The following is an 18,052-nucleotide window of genomic DNA, read 5'->3' on the forward strand; positions in this document are numbered from 1 at the left end:
GTCATCATGGCAACAAAAGAATAAAAAGCTAATTTTATCACACTTTAATCATGTTAACACACACCTTGTGATTATAATTTTGAAACGTAAGTATTTTAACATTTGGATTGTCCCCATTGACTTCTATTGTGCCTCACTGTCACCCAGATTTGTGCTTTTTTTTTTTTTTTTTTTTTAGGGACGATTTGAAATTAAATTATGACACAAATGCTGTCGACTGAGTTTAATTTGTATTGAACCCAAAATATTCCTTTAAATACTAACACATCCCAGTGAATTATGCTTTATATTGAATTAACAGTACATGAAGTACACAAAAATCTGTTGTTAAAATACTTTTATACAGTATGTTTTAATAATAAAAATGTATTAAATTTAAATAAATTACATTTTTATTATATCTTAATATCTAAATAATTTTTTATTCCATATTTTGTATTTACATAAATTATCTTAACAATAACGTAAATCGCCGATATTAGTTGTTTTTTCAAATTCGTTGCCTTTTAATTTACAATACATTTAACCTAGAGAAAATCTTTAATAATAACTGTTTCTTCACAAGGGACTTTTAATTTGCCTTTTTTCTTTGCTTATATTACCAGTTATATTGTTTCCTTTTTTCCCTGCTAATTATTTATTGATTTATTTTCTAATTTTGATTTTGATATTCATTCGAAAACATTTCTAAAAATTGCACTTGCGAGACCCAAAATGACTCTTAATTTTCCATTGATATATTTGCTCAGTGTTACATTATTTTCTTCTTTTTTTATGATAATTATTATTTTTAATTTGTATCTCTATTTTATTTTATTTATTTATTTTTTTGCTATGTTCTATATAAATATACATTGGCGGACATTTCTAAAAAAACACAAAAAAAAAAAAAACGCACGACCCCAATGGACATTTAATTTGCCATTCTCAACCTTGCTCGCATTACCAGTTTTTTTTTTTTAATCTCCTTTTTTTGTGCTAATTTTTTTTATCTTTATTTTATTTATTTATTGCTATTTTGTTTATATAAACTTACATTGGCATACAGACATTGGCAAAAAAAAAACGCACTTTCGTGACCCAGGGGGACTCTTAATTTGCCCCTGTCTTGCCGTTTCCGCCTTTGTTGTCCATGAAAATCGTGCGACTTCCGCCGTGAGTGAGATATGGCCACGTCTAGACTGGAGATAAATTTCATACGATTATTATCCCGCTGCGAGTCTCTGGCTTCAGAGAAAAGAGGCGAGACTGAATGGAGACTAGAGAAGGTAAATAAAAACAACATTACATTTGCATTAAATGATTTCGCGTCGTAGTAAATGTGTATAACTTAAGAGAACTGCATGAAGACAATAAAAGCAATAATACCAGCGTCAATTTATAACGAATTACTAATTACTTATCAACACATTGCTGTAATGACAATGTGTGATACAAATGCACAATAAATTCAGTTAATATTTTTTTTAACTTGTCTTAGAACTTTATCGTTTTATTCCTAATGCAATATTAATTTTAATAAAATAATATTCAACGATTTTATATATTTTTCTCTTTAAGTATGTTGGAGCTCTGGACGAGATGCTCGTGGCCCTTAAAAAAAATTCCAGGTACTTTAATGTACAATTATAAGCAATAATATTCGACATATATGATTAGTTAGACATTAAATAGTAAAGAGAAACAAAATCATTTATATTTATATTGTTCATAATCATGACGTCATTTTGCTCGTAATCTGATCACAGAGACTTGATTTATTATTGATTCCTTAGCAAACCAACAGCGGAAATATTAACGGACTACACCCGCAAAGTGGACTTCCTAAAAGGCCTTTTAGAAGCAGAAAAACTGGTCAGTTATTGCATTACATATTCACTGCACGATAAATGTGATTAAAGGAACAGTTCACCCAAAAATTCTGTAATAATTTACTCATCGTCATGTCGCACCAAACCATTATAGTATGATGAAAAACTGCACGTTACCAAATATGCTGCTGTTTTTTTCCCCTTTTGTCATTTATAGCCATCGCCAGCAGAGAAGTCTTTAGCCAATCAGTTTCTGGCTCCTGGACGAACGCCTACGATATCCAGCGAGAGAACGGCAGTCAGTAAAACGGTGCACATACAGAGTAAAGCGCGCTGTGTGGAAGAGATGAGAAAAGAATTGATGAGCACAGTACGACTCTTTACCCTCTTCAAACTACAAACTCACTTTTTATATTTTGCATGCATAGGATATTTTGGTTCTGTGATATCGAATAATCTAGCGGCATCCACTAAGTGATTTGGAAAGCCCAATTCCCACTACTTAGTAGGTCCTTGTGGTGGTGCGGTTACCTCAATCCGGGTGGTGGAGGACAAGTCTCAGTTGCCTCCGCTTCTGAGACCGTCAATCCGCGCATCTGATCACGTGACTCGTTGTGCGTGACACCGCGGAGACTCACAGCATGTGGAGGCTCATGCTACTCTCCACGATCCACACACAACTCACCACACGCCCCATTGAGAGAACCACTAATCACCACCACGAGGAGGTTACCCCATGTGACTGTACACTCCCTAGCAACCGGGCCAATTTGGTTGCTTAGGAGACCTGGCTGGAGTCACTCAGCATGCCCTGGATTCAAACTCAAGACTCCAGGGGTGATAGTCAGCGTCACTCGCTGAGATACCCAAACCCCCGTGATTCCAGATGTGATTCTCTCACTAGATTTACTATGTGAATTTTGACTGACTCGCTTGTCTTTCCTAATATTAACAGGGGCCGTCAAATTCCGGTGAGTTCTATTTTGTGTTTCAGTTTATATAGTTTATATGTTGAATCTCAAAAGGTAGAATTACTGATATTTGTTTCTTTACTCTTCACAATCAGGTGCATTTGAGACTGATCTCAGACACAGGAAGTACGTGCTTTTGCATTAGTAGCACTCGCATTATTTTTTGCATTTAATGTCTGGCTTGTATCAGTGGCATTGCTTTTCCCTTTCTCAGGAGTATTCCGGTAGACGAGCGGCAGTCGGCAACAGAGCTGGACGCAATTCTTCAACACCACAATAATTTGCAGGAGAAACTGGCCGAGGACATGCTAAACCTCGCTCGCAACCTTAAAAACAACACGCTCGCAGCCCAGAACATTATTAAACAAGACAACCAGGTCTGGTGGATTTTATTTACATTTAAAGTGGCAGCTTGAAAGATAAGATTGTTAGAGGTTTAATATATCTTGGAGAAACTATGTAATGATTTCTTGTGTGTCCACTAGAGGGCAGCATCATATTAGGGTTACTTAAGTTTCCATACACTGCCTGGTCAAAAACAAAGTCACCGATTGGATTTAAATAAGCAGATAGTTAAGAGACTGTGATTGGATCATTATAGCAATTAATTTAACAATAACTGATGCAGGTTGTGGCTTCTCATTTCTTTCTTTTTGACTTCATAACTGTCAAACTTAATGTTGGCATTTTGAAAATATCATTATAAAAACTGGAATGTTATTTGGAATGAATTGACTGACCATTTAATAGTTTCTTTTTCTTATCTTTAGACCCTCAGTCAGTCCATGCGTCAGGCCGACGTGAACTTCGAGAAGCTGAAAACGGAGTCCGAACGCCTGGAACAGCACGCCAAGAAATCCGTCAACTGGTTCCTGTGGCTGATGCTTATAGTCGTCTCATTCACGTTTATCAGCATGATCCTATTTATAAGGCTCTTCCCAAGACTTAGATGATGTTGTATGTCATTAGAACAAGCTAGAATTAATTTATCTATTAGGTTTACATGTGTAGATGCTTGCCAAGATGTATTTTTTTTTGTCTAGTAAACTTTTAATTAAATTAAGTTCAGGTCTTACACAAGAAATTGACATTGTTACTGCACCTGCGTGCTATTGTGATGTCATAATGATGCATTGTGATGCTTTACACCTCCTGAAATCTCAATTCATATCTACCTGTGTTCAGTCAAGATGAGCTCAATCGACAGTATTTGTGGCATAATATTGATTACCGCAAAAATGTATTTGGACTCGTCCTACCTTTAAATAAAGCACAAATCTGAGTTACAGGGAGGCACTTACGATGAAAGTGAATATGGAAATCCGTAAATATAAAAATACACAATGTTTTGTGGTTCTGGGTATCTCAGCGAGTGACGCTGACTATCACCCCTGGAGTAGCAAGTTTGAATCCAGGGCGTGCTGAGTGGCTCCAGCCAGGTCTCCTAAGCAACCAAATTGGTCCGGTTGCTAGGGAGGATAGAGTCACATGGGGTAACCTCCTCGTGGTCATGATTAGTGGTTCTCTCAATGGGGCGTGTGGTGAGTTGTGTCTGGAGAGTAGCATGAGCCTCCACATGCTTTGAGTCACGTGATCAGATGCGCAGATTGACGGTCTCAGAAGCGGCAACTGAGATTTGTCTTCCGCCACCTGGATTGAGGCGAATATCCACACCACCATGAGGACCTACTAAGTAGTGGGAATTGGGCATTCCAAATTGGGGAGAAAACGGGATAAAAATATATTTTTTAAAATACTCGCTGTTTCAAAAGTGTTAACATGATAGTAGTGTGATAAAATAGATTATTAACCTTTTTTTTTTTTTTAAGTTATAAAATTTTACAATTTCGTTGCCATGACGAAGTAACGCCGCAAATTAAAACGATCATAAAAACTAAGATTTCGGCTCAAATACACGAGTTTTAACAGAATACTTAATGTGTTTACATCAAATATTAAACTTCACATTTCTGCTTTATTAAATCCTCCAAAAATTGACCGTGGTCAAAAATATTGTGTATTCGATTACTTCCGTCTTAAGTTGTAAACATTTTTTTGTTTTTCTCCCCAATGCGCTTTAAGTCCTCGTGGTGGTGTCGTGACTCGCCTCAAACCGGGTGGTGGAGGACGAATCTCAGTTGCCTCTGCGTCTGAGACCGTCAATCCGCGCATCTTATCACGTGGCTTGTTGAGCACGTTACCACGGAGACGTAGCATGTGTGGAGGCTTCACGCTATTCTCCGCGGCTTCCACGCACAACTCACCTCACGCCTCACCAAAGAGCGAGAACCACTAATCACAACCACGAGGAGGTTACCCCATGTGACTCTAACCTCCCTAGCAACCGGTTAAATTTGGTTGCTAAGGAGACCTGGGGCCAGTTGCATAAACATAGCCATTAACTTAAGACTGCATCTAACAAATAGTTTGACTAGCTAAAGACGCCATAGAAAGCCTGTTGCATAAAACAAGCTCACAGTTGTCTTTAAGACTGTCCAATTTGCATTGTGGGAAAAATAAGACACTGAACAGCTTAAAAAAAATGGCCGACAGTGGACGCTCAATACGTTTTTTATTCGCTGAGAATATTTGCTTATTAGAAGACAACAATGCTTCAAAATGTATTTTAATGAACGCATTTAGTGATTTAACCCAAATAATTAAAAACACAACATTTTGTTGCCATTTTTGAAGTCAAAGTCTTCAACCAAGTCTCAACTCAAGCCCCTTTCAGCCCCCACTGGCTCAGCTGAATGTAAACAAAATGTAGCCTGAGCTGTCTTACATTTTGGTCTTTAATTGGACTGATCTAAGTTTTTATGCAACTGACTGAAAAAATTAAGACCAACATTTTAGACGACTAACTAGTAAGACTAGTCTAAAACAGTTTAATGCAACCCCTGGCTGGAGTCACTCAGCACACCCTGGATTCAAACTCACGACTCCAGGTGTGGTAGTCAGCGTCAATACTCGCTGAGATACCCAAACCAGCGAGAACTGCACTTGATCTAGTTATTACGTCATTTTATTATTTTGCGTATGATTTATACTGGCATGCATGGAAATGTGCATACTTTGCTATAATGTTGCTTCTTTAGGGCCCCCTGTAAATGCTTTCTGGACTTTTACAATTACGTCCCCTATAATGCAACATAAATCATTGTTACTCTGACATGACGGCTCCTGTGGACACAAAAGCCTAATTTTCCAAACCAGGTCAATGCACCTTTGAAGTAAAGCGGGCAGATAAAGGGCTGCGAGTTTTAATTTAATAGTTCCTGCAGGGAAAGCTCTGATCCAGGAAGGTGGAGGGATTGAAGCGACACCTCCACCCGACCATGGGCGTCCACTCTACCCCGGGGGAACGCAGCAGGTGCGGCCGTGTTCCTGGAAACCGCTCAAGTTTACTGGGATTAAGACACAATAAACCTACACTCTCAGGAGATCTTTTTCTGTTAGCACTCGTTACATCAAGCTGAAAAGCTTTACTTGATTAATACAAGAAAATGTGATTACACGGTGTAATTTTTGTAAACAAACGCGATTTGTAGAAGCCTAGTGAGCACCGTAACACAAGGCTGGCACAACACAATCCACCCTCAGAAATGCTCAATGCTGTATCTTCTCAAGGTCAAACATTGAGAACAGCGGCATAGCCAAGGATGGACCCGCCCAGAATATTAGAGATTATTCTTTGATATGTAGATTTCAAAGATATTTTTATAAAATAGTCAAATGTATGTGGGTAGTGTGAAAGAACAGTTTGAATGTGCCGCTTCTCTGTTGTTAAGCAAAATTGTAAAAAAAAAAAAATAATAATAATTAAAAAACTATTTTTTTTTTTTTTTTTTTTGGCCCATCCATTTGTATGGAGGCCCACCCTAAAGTAATTTCCTGGCTACGCCCTTGATTGAGTAGAAATGGGATATCAAGGACATGTGTGTCCAACAATGGCAAATGAGATTATGGACTGTTTTATACAATTGAAAAAGTGAAATCTCACATATGCAATCTATTTTGTCTCTCCTACACGGTCGTGATATTAACGTCTAACTAAGCCTCTGAGTCCTTCAATCCGCGCATCTTATCACGTGGCTTGTTGAGCGCGTTACCATGGAAACGTAGCACTTGTGGAGGCTTCACGCTATTCTCTGCGGCATCCACGCACAACTCACCACGGCGCCCCACCGAGAGCGAGAACCACTTTATAGCTCCACGAGGAGGTTACCCCATGTGACTCTACCCTCCCTAGCAACCGGGCCCTATTTGGTTGCTATGGAGACCGGACTGGAGTCACTCAGCACACCCTGGATTCAAACTCGCTACTCCAGGTGTGATAGTTAGCATCTTAACTCCTTCAGCTACCCAGGCCCTCTAAATCCGATCTTTTTAAGATGTTTAGCAGATGTTAATTAGATTGTGATGCTTTCCAGATGAAAAGATCTAAAACGGACATCTGGTAAATACCAGCAAAAACAACTAAGTTGTAAAAACTAGCGAACGTCGACAGTGGATTTTGGCGATGCTGATAACTAAAGTGGTGGAAAAAGCAGGTAACTGATTAATCGGCCCATAGTTCTTATTATCAATTCATATATTATCATCAATTTTATTATCGATTCACATATAAAAAAAATAAATCTTAAATTAAAATAAATAATAAAGGTGCATAATGTGAGACTTTTAACTATAAACAAGGCCAAAATACAAAAGGACTCTTATTATGTAGCCTTTATATAAAGATAGTGAATAAGGTTCATTATTATTCTCAAGATATGAATTTAGAGACACATTGTAAGTGCTGACGGCGCACATATTTCTTTGCATGCCCTCACGCCAATTTACAACACTTGATTATCAAAATAGCGGTTTTCGATTTTCCCATAAAATAAGTGCTTTGGTATAACAATTACACGAATATACGTTTTGTCCTAGAACATAAATGACTTCCATTCATACCACAATCGTGGATTTTTAAGGCTGTTACTTAAAAAAAAAACGCATGTTGCTAACCCATCGAAAAATAAAGACTACAACTGTCTTCCATTTCGTAAAGCATGTCACTCACATGCTGATGGTACTTGTAGTTCTTAACTAGCATTGTAAACCAGCATGCATAAAAAACACAGTAGCTTGAAAATTAACATTTTAAGTATGTCCATGTGTAATGTATGTTCTAGAATTACACATTATAGTCTTCCCAAGTCATTTTAACCACAGGCCTTATTTTACTCTGCCATTATAAAAACCCGAACAGCTCTATTAAAGGGGTATTCACCCAATGATGAAAACTCTCTGATCATTTACTCACCCTCATTCCATCCCAGATGTGTATGACTTACTTTCTTTCTTCTGCTGAACACAAACAAAGATTTACAGGAATATTTCAGCTCTGTAGGTCCATACAATGCGAGTACAAAACTTTCAAAAGCTCAAAAAGTACATAAAGGCGGCATAAAAGGGATCCATGGGACTCCAGTGGTTAAATCCATGTGTTCTGGAGTGATATGATAGGTGTGAGAAACAGATGAACATTTAAGCCCTTTTTTTTTTGCTATAAATCTCCACTTTCACTTTCACATTCTTCTTTTTTGAGGCGGCCGTGGCTCAGGTGGTAGAGTGGGTCGGCTGCTAATCGCAGGGTTGGGGATTCGATTCCCGGCCCACACGACTCCACATGCCGAAGTGTCCTTGGGCAAGGCACTGAACCCCAAGTTGCTCCCAATGGCAGGCTAGCACCTTACATAGCAGCTCTGCCATCATTGGTGTGTGAGTGTGAATGGGACACCGCTAAGTTTAAATTAGTTTTTTGCAATTCCCATTCTTCATGCATATCGTCACCTACTGGTAGAGAGAAGAATTTATAGTAAAAAGACTTAAATATTGACCTGTTTCTCTCTCACACCTATCATATCACTTCAGAAGACATGGATTAAACCACTGGAGTCGTATGGTTACTTTTATGCTGCATTTATATGCTTTTTGAGCTTCAAAGTTTTGACCTACAGAGCTGAAATATTCTTCTAAAGAAGAGAGAAAGGAGAGAAAGTCACACACATCTGGGACGGCATGAGAGTGAGTAAATGATGAGAGAATTTTCATTTTTGGCTGAACTATCCCTTTAATTCTCACGAGCTATGATAATATCGTGGCCTTTCTTTCCTCTATCATCATTTTAAATTGTAACTATAGAAAAGCTTGATGAAGTCCATAACCAAGAGAACAGTTCTCCCTTTTTTTGAAAATGTATTTTCAGCTATTTTATGCGCTGCTTTTAAGAGAAGTCTGTAAAGACAGTGCACTGTAGTGTGTGGGGGGCGAAGAGCTTGTTTAAAACAAAGTTGTTGCAACATGTCCCAGCAGGAAGACAAGTGTGGGAACGCTCTGCCGCTTTGATCCTCTGCTTCTCTTCTCAGAAGGAGCCGGTATAATTATGCCGTTGGTCCTCCAGGATGGGTGGTATGGGGGCTCTGCCCGCCTGTAAACACTAATGCTGAACTACACACAGGAAGTTGTTCAGGAAACAGTTTGGTTACCTGGTGTTGTGGTAAATAACCTCTTTTGTAGGTTGTGTCGGCCAAGTGAGTCACTCCAACTGGGCATAACTGGGACAATCTGAGTGAACAGTTGAACTGAAAGTATTTGTATGATGTGGTAAATGTTATAATATACTGGACTAGGAGTGTCTAGTAGCTAGTGGACATCAGATCCATTCATTCATACAATATAAAGTCAATACACCCCTGGCAAAATCTCATGTTATTGACATATGGGGTAAGTAATGGAACAGCAAATCAATATTTGCTCAATCAGTATTAGTTAAGACACTTTTGCTTGTTTGTGTTCATTTAAGTCCCTGTGCAAAGTGTTAAAAGGTGTGTCCATGTGGATCATTAACATGTTGTCCCGTCTCAGGTGTATTTATTCATGTAGTTGTGTCACAACATTGTTTTTCGTGTTATATAATCATACTAAATTCTCAGCATTTGTAAATGATTAAAATGGCAGTCCCATTTGTAAACATGTTCCTTGAATGCTCATGCGTTTGATCACGTTTAACAACGTGAATCTCAAATAAAAACGTGTCAAATTTCTATGTAAATAAATATGATTACACCCATCAAGAATATGTCTCTAGGTCAAATAAAAAAATTAAAAATATGTTTTTTTTTCCCCCCACATTTTGATATTGAGAATATTTTTTTATTTTTATTAAATTAGTTAAAAAACATATTTATTGTCATGAAAATGATGACATAATTTAATCATATATTTCTTTTTTAAATAGACTTAAAAGTCCAAATCATGTTGTTGGCTTAATTTTCTTTTAGCAATATAATAATAATAATAATAATATATATATATATATATATATATATATATATATATATATATATATATATATATATAATTATTATTTTTATTTTTTATTTTGACCTAGAGACATATTCTTGACAGGTATAATTTATTGATTGGTTCAACAACAGAATTATTTTGTATAATTTTATAACATTGTGTCTTCTAAATACACACACACACAAAAAAAAAGACAAAAAAAAAAATAGTTGATTGTTAAGATTTACACATTTCAATTTCATAATAAAATTCCGTCAAATTGAATTTCGTAATGTTTAACAAATTAAGTTAATTAAACTTTGAAAGATTGTTCAATTTGATAGCATTTTGTTATGAAATGTAAACATGTGTTTTTTTTTTTTTTTGTAGTGTACCCAACCATCAAAATGAACTGTGGCATTTGTGATACAAATTACACAATTAAAATGTTATACACTAATACACCTGGTCAACGTACATTCATTGGCAAAGAATGAATATTTCTATTAAACTGTGAATTATTTGAAGTTATTTGACTAATAATGAACTATGACAGCAATACACAGGAAGTGCATTTACCAGCTGACAGGTGTGCACGTGTGGGGCCGGATGGGTAAACGGGTGGCACTAATCTGATCACAGAAATGAATGTGGATTATTGGCGTCAGGACAGTCAGAGAATGACAGTATTTGAGCTCTTGTATAACAGATAGATTAATCACAGCTTTAAAGCCATGTGTGCATTCACAGAAATAAATCATCCACTTAAAGAACATTTATCATTTTAACAAACAATCATTTACAGAAACGACTTATAATCAAGTGCATGGCAAATCGTTCCCTTCAGTAGATATCGTACATGAGCAATTTATTCAACTACATACAGAATCAAAATCTAACAACAGCTTCTTCGACTGATAGTGTACATATATTATTGGTGTGGATTTTGAGTAGATATTGTGTTGAATAATTCTTTATTTTAATTCAGCAATTTTGTGTACATCTCATTGTCTATATTTAAATCACATTATAATAAATATCACATAATATCGGCCACACGGGGTCTCTAGATATCGGTATCGGCTATTAAAAAACATCATTTTACCACTAGTTATTTTAGTGCATTTTTAAGTCATTATTGTGTAAAATAAGTGTTTATTTTAATTCAGCAATTTTGTGTATATCTCATTGTCTATCTTTAAATCGCATTATAATAAATATCGCATTATATCGGCCACACGGCTCTAGATATCGGTATCGATCATAAAAATAAAAACGGTGTACAACTAGCTATTTTATAGTAACTTTTAAGTCAAAATGTTGTATATTAAAGGTTAATTTAAATTCAGCAATTGTATGCACCTCTAAATGTCTGTTTTTAAATTGTGTTATTGTATATATCAGTATTATATCGGCCATCAGCCACCCCGCTCTCTAGATATCGGTATCAGCCATTAAACAAAAAAAGGTCTACCACCAGTTATTTATTTATTTTATTTATTTGTTGTGAATTCTTAGTAAATACTATGTTAAATAATGGTTCATTTAAATTCACGTATTTTGTGTACGTCTTAATTTCTATTTTTGTATTTGCTTTTATAGTAAATATCACACCGTAAAACAATCCTGTTATTTAAAAAAAAGAAAAGAACTGGCATTTGTGGTTGCAAGAATAATTATGTAAACAATACAGTAACAAATTCACAGAAAAACTTGTATATTTTACAGTTTAAAACTGTTTAAATGTTTTTTATTCTTGTCATTTTCTACCTGGCTGCTACCCCAATAACTGCTATGTCCATATATATAATACTTTGTCATAGTATGTTATGTTTACATTCACAGCATTTTCTATTATATTGTAATATCTTTTGCACTACCGGTCTCATCTGACACTTTCACACTAGATCTGTGTACTGTCGGCGCTGCACTGTCTCTTATTGCGCCTATTGTCCTGTTTCTGCTATTATTGTACATCTTGTACTGTTTGCACATGCACTTTATGTAGAAATGTGTAGGTCTTTTAGACATGTACGTAGTTCTGTGTTTGTTTTATGTTGTTTTTATGTTGCACCGTGGTCCTGGAGGAACGTTGTTTGGTTTATTGTGTACTGTGGTAGCTGTATATGGTTGCAATGACAATAAAAGGCACTTGACTTGACCTTATTAAACTCCATCAGGGGAACATATGTGAAATTAAAATAATGCAGTAATAACCATACTACATTAAATATAAAACACAGAACACCCCAATGTACGTAATTGATATTAAAGATAAGAAGAAACAGCTATTCCCATAAAATATAATGAAATATGATGGGCCATGCAGGGGATTGTGGGAATGACCGATTATTGTTTTTTTACTGTTATTTTAACAATAATTTACTGTAAAAAGTACATGTGCTCTCTTGTTAAACATAATGCGATTTTTTTTACTATGAATTATACAGGAAAATAATAATTTTTACATCTAAAATGTTTTAATTTTTTACAACATTTTATTGTAAAAACTACTGTCTTTTAAAATATATATAATTATTTTTTACTGTATATTTTAAAGTTAACACATTAACATTTTTTTTTTCTGTAGCATTTTTACAGTCTTTTATTGTTGTTTTACAGTATCGGCCACTTTTTTTAATTTGTTTTATTTTTTCTAATTTTTAGTAAATATTTTGTAAGTTAAGCGTTCATATAAATTCAGGGATTTTTATTACATCTTAACTTCTATTTTTAAATTGCGTTATAGTAGATCTCAGTGTTATATGCCACACTGCTCTCTAGATATCGGTATCGGCCATTAAAACACGGTCAAATATCGGTCTGCCACCAGCCATTTGCCAATTAACCACATATATTACAGTTAGAATGTATAATGCAGTTATTATAATTTTTTTTAAATATATATATATAAATTGAAACATTATGGATTCCCATTCCAAGCACGAATGTTCCCTATTTCGATGTAAGGTGTTAAATACAACGTAAAATCGGCAGTACATTTATTTAACGTGCGAATTCTTGCTTTGAGTGTGACGTCAGAGTCTCCACGTGACCACGAGAGACTCCATTCTGGGGTCCACGATCCTTTGCCATCCGTTCCGTGTTTTCCCGCTCGCCGCTCCTTTACCCCAGCTGACTGGCAGCACTTGTTTACTGGTGGAGGTACACAGGGAGAGACGACAGAGGGGAAGACCATAACGCCGACAACACGAGAGAAGTTTTTTCCCACTTTCAGCCCATTCCTACGCCAAAGCGTTGATCAGAACCGCACACTGTGGTCTCGTGAACGGAACTGAGTGGTTTAATGGACAGACCGCACGCGCGTTGAACTCAAGTCTATTAGACGTGGACGATTAAAACGCAACGCGGCCGAGACGCGCGTGCACGCACACATTTCAGGAGCATTGTGCTGGAAGCGAAGGCTTTTGGGGGATATTTATATCTTTACTGTGCTCTGAACGCTGTAAAATACTCAAACGTGTGTGCATATTTCATTTCAATGGGACCGTGGCTCATCTGAACGGAAAAATGCCTCTTGGTGGATGCATGTGTTTATGGAGATGTCCATTTTCCTGTGCGTCTTGAAGGGCGAGCTGTCTCTTATTGGAACATTTGACCTGTGGAATAACACCTGTTTTTTTTATTTTTATTTATTTATTTATCCTAGCCTTTGGGGGCTTTAAAAACTGCCATGTTATTTTGATTTTTGACAAATATTTTCTGTGAGGAGTGGGAATATATTTGCATTTTGCACCAGGACCCATATTATTATTATCATTATCATCATCATCAATATTGTTATTTTAGGAATTTGCAAACTGCTACCCTTCAAACCCTGGGGCATGAAAAAGTTGCATGGTGCTGTACCCTTTGGGGTCCTTTTTTTCTTAGAAATACATGGGCATTTTACTTGCACGAGCTACTGAAAGCAAAGATGCATCGCAGAAGTCGTTCAAAATGATACTTATTCATTTATTTTTCACCAGGGTGCAAGATCATGTTATTTAATGGTAAATTCACCCATGCTGTGTAGGCAACGACTACTTAAACTGGACATTATCCTAATAAACTGAGGAACGCTGGACCCCTGGGTCCTCTTCTTGGGGGGGTCTCGTTTTATTTCCTTCAATTGGGTCTTTGGAAAGATTTTGAACACACCAGAGGTGGATTTAATTTGACAAGAAAACTACAAACGTGTCGCGAGGCATAATGCGGCTGGGAGCATCTGGAGTTGTTTTGGTCACTTTCGTCTACATTGTGTGCCACTGCGGAGCTTTAAATGGAGAAAGTGAGTACTAACACACATTAACATACTTTTACACACAAAATGTTTGAATAATATTGGGCAATGTGGGTGAACTGGTATAGTTTACAACACATGGGACTTGTGGAATTCACTCAATGCAGACTTCGGGCATCTCCGAGATGTGTAGGAGAGGGATGTCCCTTACATTTTATTTGTATCTTTTTCCTTTTGTGCTAAAAAAAACATACATTTGTGTGCTATTTTAAGAGTCCGATAATTTCTGAAAACACAAACCACATAATTGTTTGAACGAGATATCCAATTTCTTAGGGTAAACGTTTGTTTTTATCCACCGTCTCCCCCCCTCCCTTTCAAAATGAGCCGTTCCTGAGGCCTGGCGTTCTGTGCGTCAGCCCGAAGCCTCATCGCGAACGCGCCCGCTTGGATTCCAGGCGCGGGAACGCACACGCACGTTCGTCACGTTCCATTTGGAAGCGTGTTAACAAGTTGAAGCAGTAAGAAGATTCCCAGATCCCATAAGTGCAGGATTAGCCTACATTTGCTTGCTCTCGTTCGTTCTGTGTAGAGATATGTGTTTGTTTTTATTGTGTGTTATAAATGAATAATTCCCAAATTATGGAACGACGGACATGTTATATGGGTAACACTTTATAATAACTTTAATTCTTTATTGTTAATAATACAGGTTAATTTTATTATTACCCAGATAGGACATGTACATCTCAGAGATGTCTCTTTTTAGATCTTTTCATCTGGAAAGCCTCAAGTAATTTATATTTCTATAGCACTTCACACTATTTCAAAGCAGCTTTACAGAAAATCATGCATTTCATTTTTTTTACTGTAATATCTGTAAAGTCTTGTGTAGTTTGAGGCTTTTGTTGGCAATTAAATGATAATCTATGTATTGAATTTCAAGAGTGTAGTCCACCATTAGACCAAGGTGATGCAGGCATAGATCAATGAGGTGCATCGCAGTTTAACTGGCAGGTCATTTCGGTGAGGTTCGGTGGGGTCCAGCCCAAGTCTGAGGTTCAGGCATTGGCATATGAAGTATCTGATGTCTAACAGTTGGAGTTGGCATCAGTTCATGCTCTGAAGTCCATTGTAAAAGACTTAAATGATGTCTGGTTGGCACCGGCTGCATTTAGTCGTCGTCACTCGGAGACGCATAGCAGTGGAGTCCGACACCAAACAGGAACGGAGCTGGATCAGGCCAGCTCTGGTAACCTCAGGATATGAACCCCGAGGTTGAGACAGGGCAACAAATAAAATATATTAGCATAGATGTCATTCAATTTATGCAGAGTTATAGATCATGATGGATGTTTCTGGTTCTGGCAGACCCAACTAAAGCAGCCTAATTGTGAGTTGAAGGATAAATGAGGTGTATGTCTGGCTAAATAGATGAGTCTTAAGTCTAGACTTATGCTGATGGAGTGTGTCTGCATCCCGAACAGCGTTAGGGAGGCTATTCCATAATTAAAGGGGTCATGACATGGTTTTTTTTATTGTATTATTATGTTTTAGGTGCAATTATAGTATTAATATATATTTTTTTAAGAAAAACTTTTAAAATCTAGTGATTTATGACCTTTTCCCACCCTGTTTCTCATCCTCTGATTCAAACAGTCTGTTTTGGGGGCGTTTTCCATTTAAGACTTCAGTGTTAACGCCCACTGTTATGATTGGCTAACGTCAGTGCCTATGTATCAATTATTGACGCCCCAGCCAGAACAATATGCAAGTAAACTAAGTAAAAACACTGTGATTATTCATAATGAATGAAATTGCGCTTTAAAAAGTAGTTTAAAATTTAAAATAGATTACTTACAGTTTGCGTCGTCGTTGTTCCCAGAATAGTCGGCACGGACTTATCTTTGAGCAACAGTTTTCTGGCAAAGCCAGCATCATATTGAGATTTGTTCTCAAAACAGTCATCCTTAAAATGTACAGAACAAACGCTTAAGTTAACACTGCCGTGACTGGGTCGATCCGCAAAAAATAAACTGCATCCATTTTTCCCTGACGTCTGGATCTTTCGGCAGCTTATTCAGAGGTTTTGTTTGACCACAGCCAGGAACAGCACATCTGTGTGGCATCGTAATTTTCCTGTGCACAAGTAGTCTCTGTCAGAGCTCGCTGTCCATCGACTGAACACTTGTGAGGCGCACGGCGATACTGAAATGAGCGTAGTTGTCTTGCGCTTAAAGCGTAGTTATCTTGTGCTGGAGGCGGTCATATGCAAACGCTGGTACGTCACTTCTAACCGACACGTCACTTCTAACCATGAATCCAGAACGAGCTGTATTTTGAGCTTGATTAAATAAATGATTCGTTTAGAATGGGGAGGACGTCTTAAAATATTAAACTTGCAGGACGTTTTAATGATACAAAGACCTCTTATATACCAAAAGATCAAGGCAAATTTGGTTTCTCATGTCATGACCCCTTTAAGGAGCCAAATAGGAAAAGGATCTTCCTCCTTTTGTGGATTCTGATATTCTAGGAACTATTAACAAGCCAGAATTTTGTGATTGTAATGGGATATAGCATGTTAGAAGGTCACTTAAGTAGAAGGTTTTTGGTCCATCCAATACAGTTGCAGTCAGAAGTTTACTGACACTTGGGTTGAAGTCATTAAAAAAATTTTTTTAACCACTCCACAGATTTTATATTAGCAAACTATAGTTTTGGCAAGTCGGTTTACAGACCGATTGTTTCACTTTTAATTGACTACATCACAATTCCAGTGAGTCTCAGAAGTTTACATATGCTAAATTAACTGTGTGTGACATGAGGACGTGGACGTGTGTCAGTCTGCGGGAGAGAGAGAGAGCGGTAAGGCTTGTCATCTGGTTTATAATTAACCCTAACACCTGTGTCTTGTTATAATGATGTCGAGAGAGACATAAAAAGGAACGCCAAGTGTCTAGAGAGGGAGGGAGAGAAACCCGAAGGCGGACATTGCTTACGCTTACATCGCTTATGTATTCCTGTGCTATTCCTAATGCAAGTCCACTAATGCCAACATAATTCTCCAGCCTATTCAAGAGAATGTCGTGATCTATCGTGTTGAATGCAGCACTAAGATCTAAAAGCACTAGAAGAGAAATGCAGCTGCGATCAGTTGATAAGAGCAAGTCATTTGTAACTCTGATAAGTGCAATCTCTGTACTGTGATGAGGCTTAAACCCTGACTGAAATTTATATTTACCGTAATTTCCGGACTATAAGCCGCAACTTTTTTCCCACGCTTTGAACCTCGCGGCTTATACAATGACGTGGCTAATATATGGATTTTTTCCGCTTTCAAATTTTATATATATAAAAAAAAAACATTCTGTGACGTGCTCAGTTTTTTGGCGGCGTGAAGCTTTCATTAGACCAATGAAATTACCGAACGGGTTAAGGTCAAAACAACTTTTTTTGTTTACCGTTTAGATTAAATCGAGCGCGCTCACTTCCCATCATTCTGATTACGGTAGTCATTTTGTCACCCTCACCATGGCAAAGACAAGGAGAAACGCATATGATGCTGCTTTCAAGTTTGAAGGCGATTGATCTGGCTGCTGCACGGGAGCTTGGTCTTAATGAGTCGATGATAAGACGTTGGAAACAGCAGCGTGAGGAATTGACTCAGTGCAAAAAGACAACTAAAGCTG

General features: G+C 37.1%; 2 protein-coding genes across 2 annotated transcripts in view; both read left to right on the top strand.

The window, feature by feature from the left end:
- Positions 1–1,133: 1,133 nt before the first annotated feature.
- On the top strand, positions 1,134–4,069 carry use1 (unconventional SNARE in the ER 1 homolog (S. cerevisiae)). The gene is made up of 8 exons (XM_052123629.1): positions 1,134–1,268; positions 1,561–1,610; positions 1,776–1,854; positions 2,029–2,181; positions 2,767–2,782; positions 2,878–2,908; positions 2,997–3,159; positions 3,553–4,069. Exons 1-8 carry the CDS (start codon positions 1,167–1,169, stop codon positions 3,733–3,735), a joined length of 777 nt encoding a protein of 258 aa, XP_051979589.1. The 5' UTR covers positions 1,134–1,166; the 3' UTR covers positions 3,736–4,069.
- A 9,238-nt stretch (positions 4,070–13,307) lies between these two features.
- Positions 13,308–18,052, top strand: part of LOC127640914 (insulin receptor-like) — a 93,254-nt gene continuing 88,509 nt past the window's right edge. Inside the window, exon 1 of the mRNA XM_052123628.1 lies at positions 13,308–14,408. Coding sequence (XP_051979588.1) covers positions 14,330–14,408 — 79 coding nt within the window. The 5' untranslated portion in view covers positions 13,308–14,329. The remainder of the gene's footprint in view (positions 14,409–18,052) is intronic.

The sequence above is a fragment of the Xyrauchen texanus genome, chromosome 50, assembly GCF_025860055.1.
Source record: "Xyrauchen texanus isolate HMW12.3.18 chromosome 50, RBS_HiC_50CHRs, whole genome shotgun sequence".
Taxonomy (NCBI): Eukaryota; Metazoa; Chordata; class Actinopteri; order Cypriniformes; family Catostomidae; genus Xyrauchen; species Xyrauchen texanus.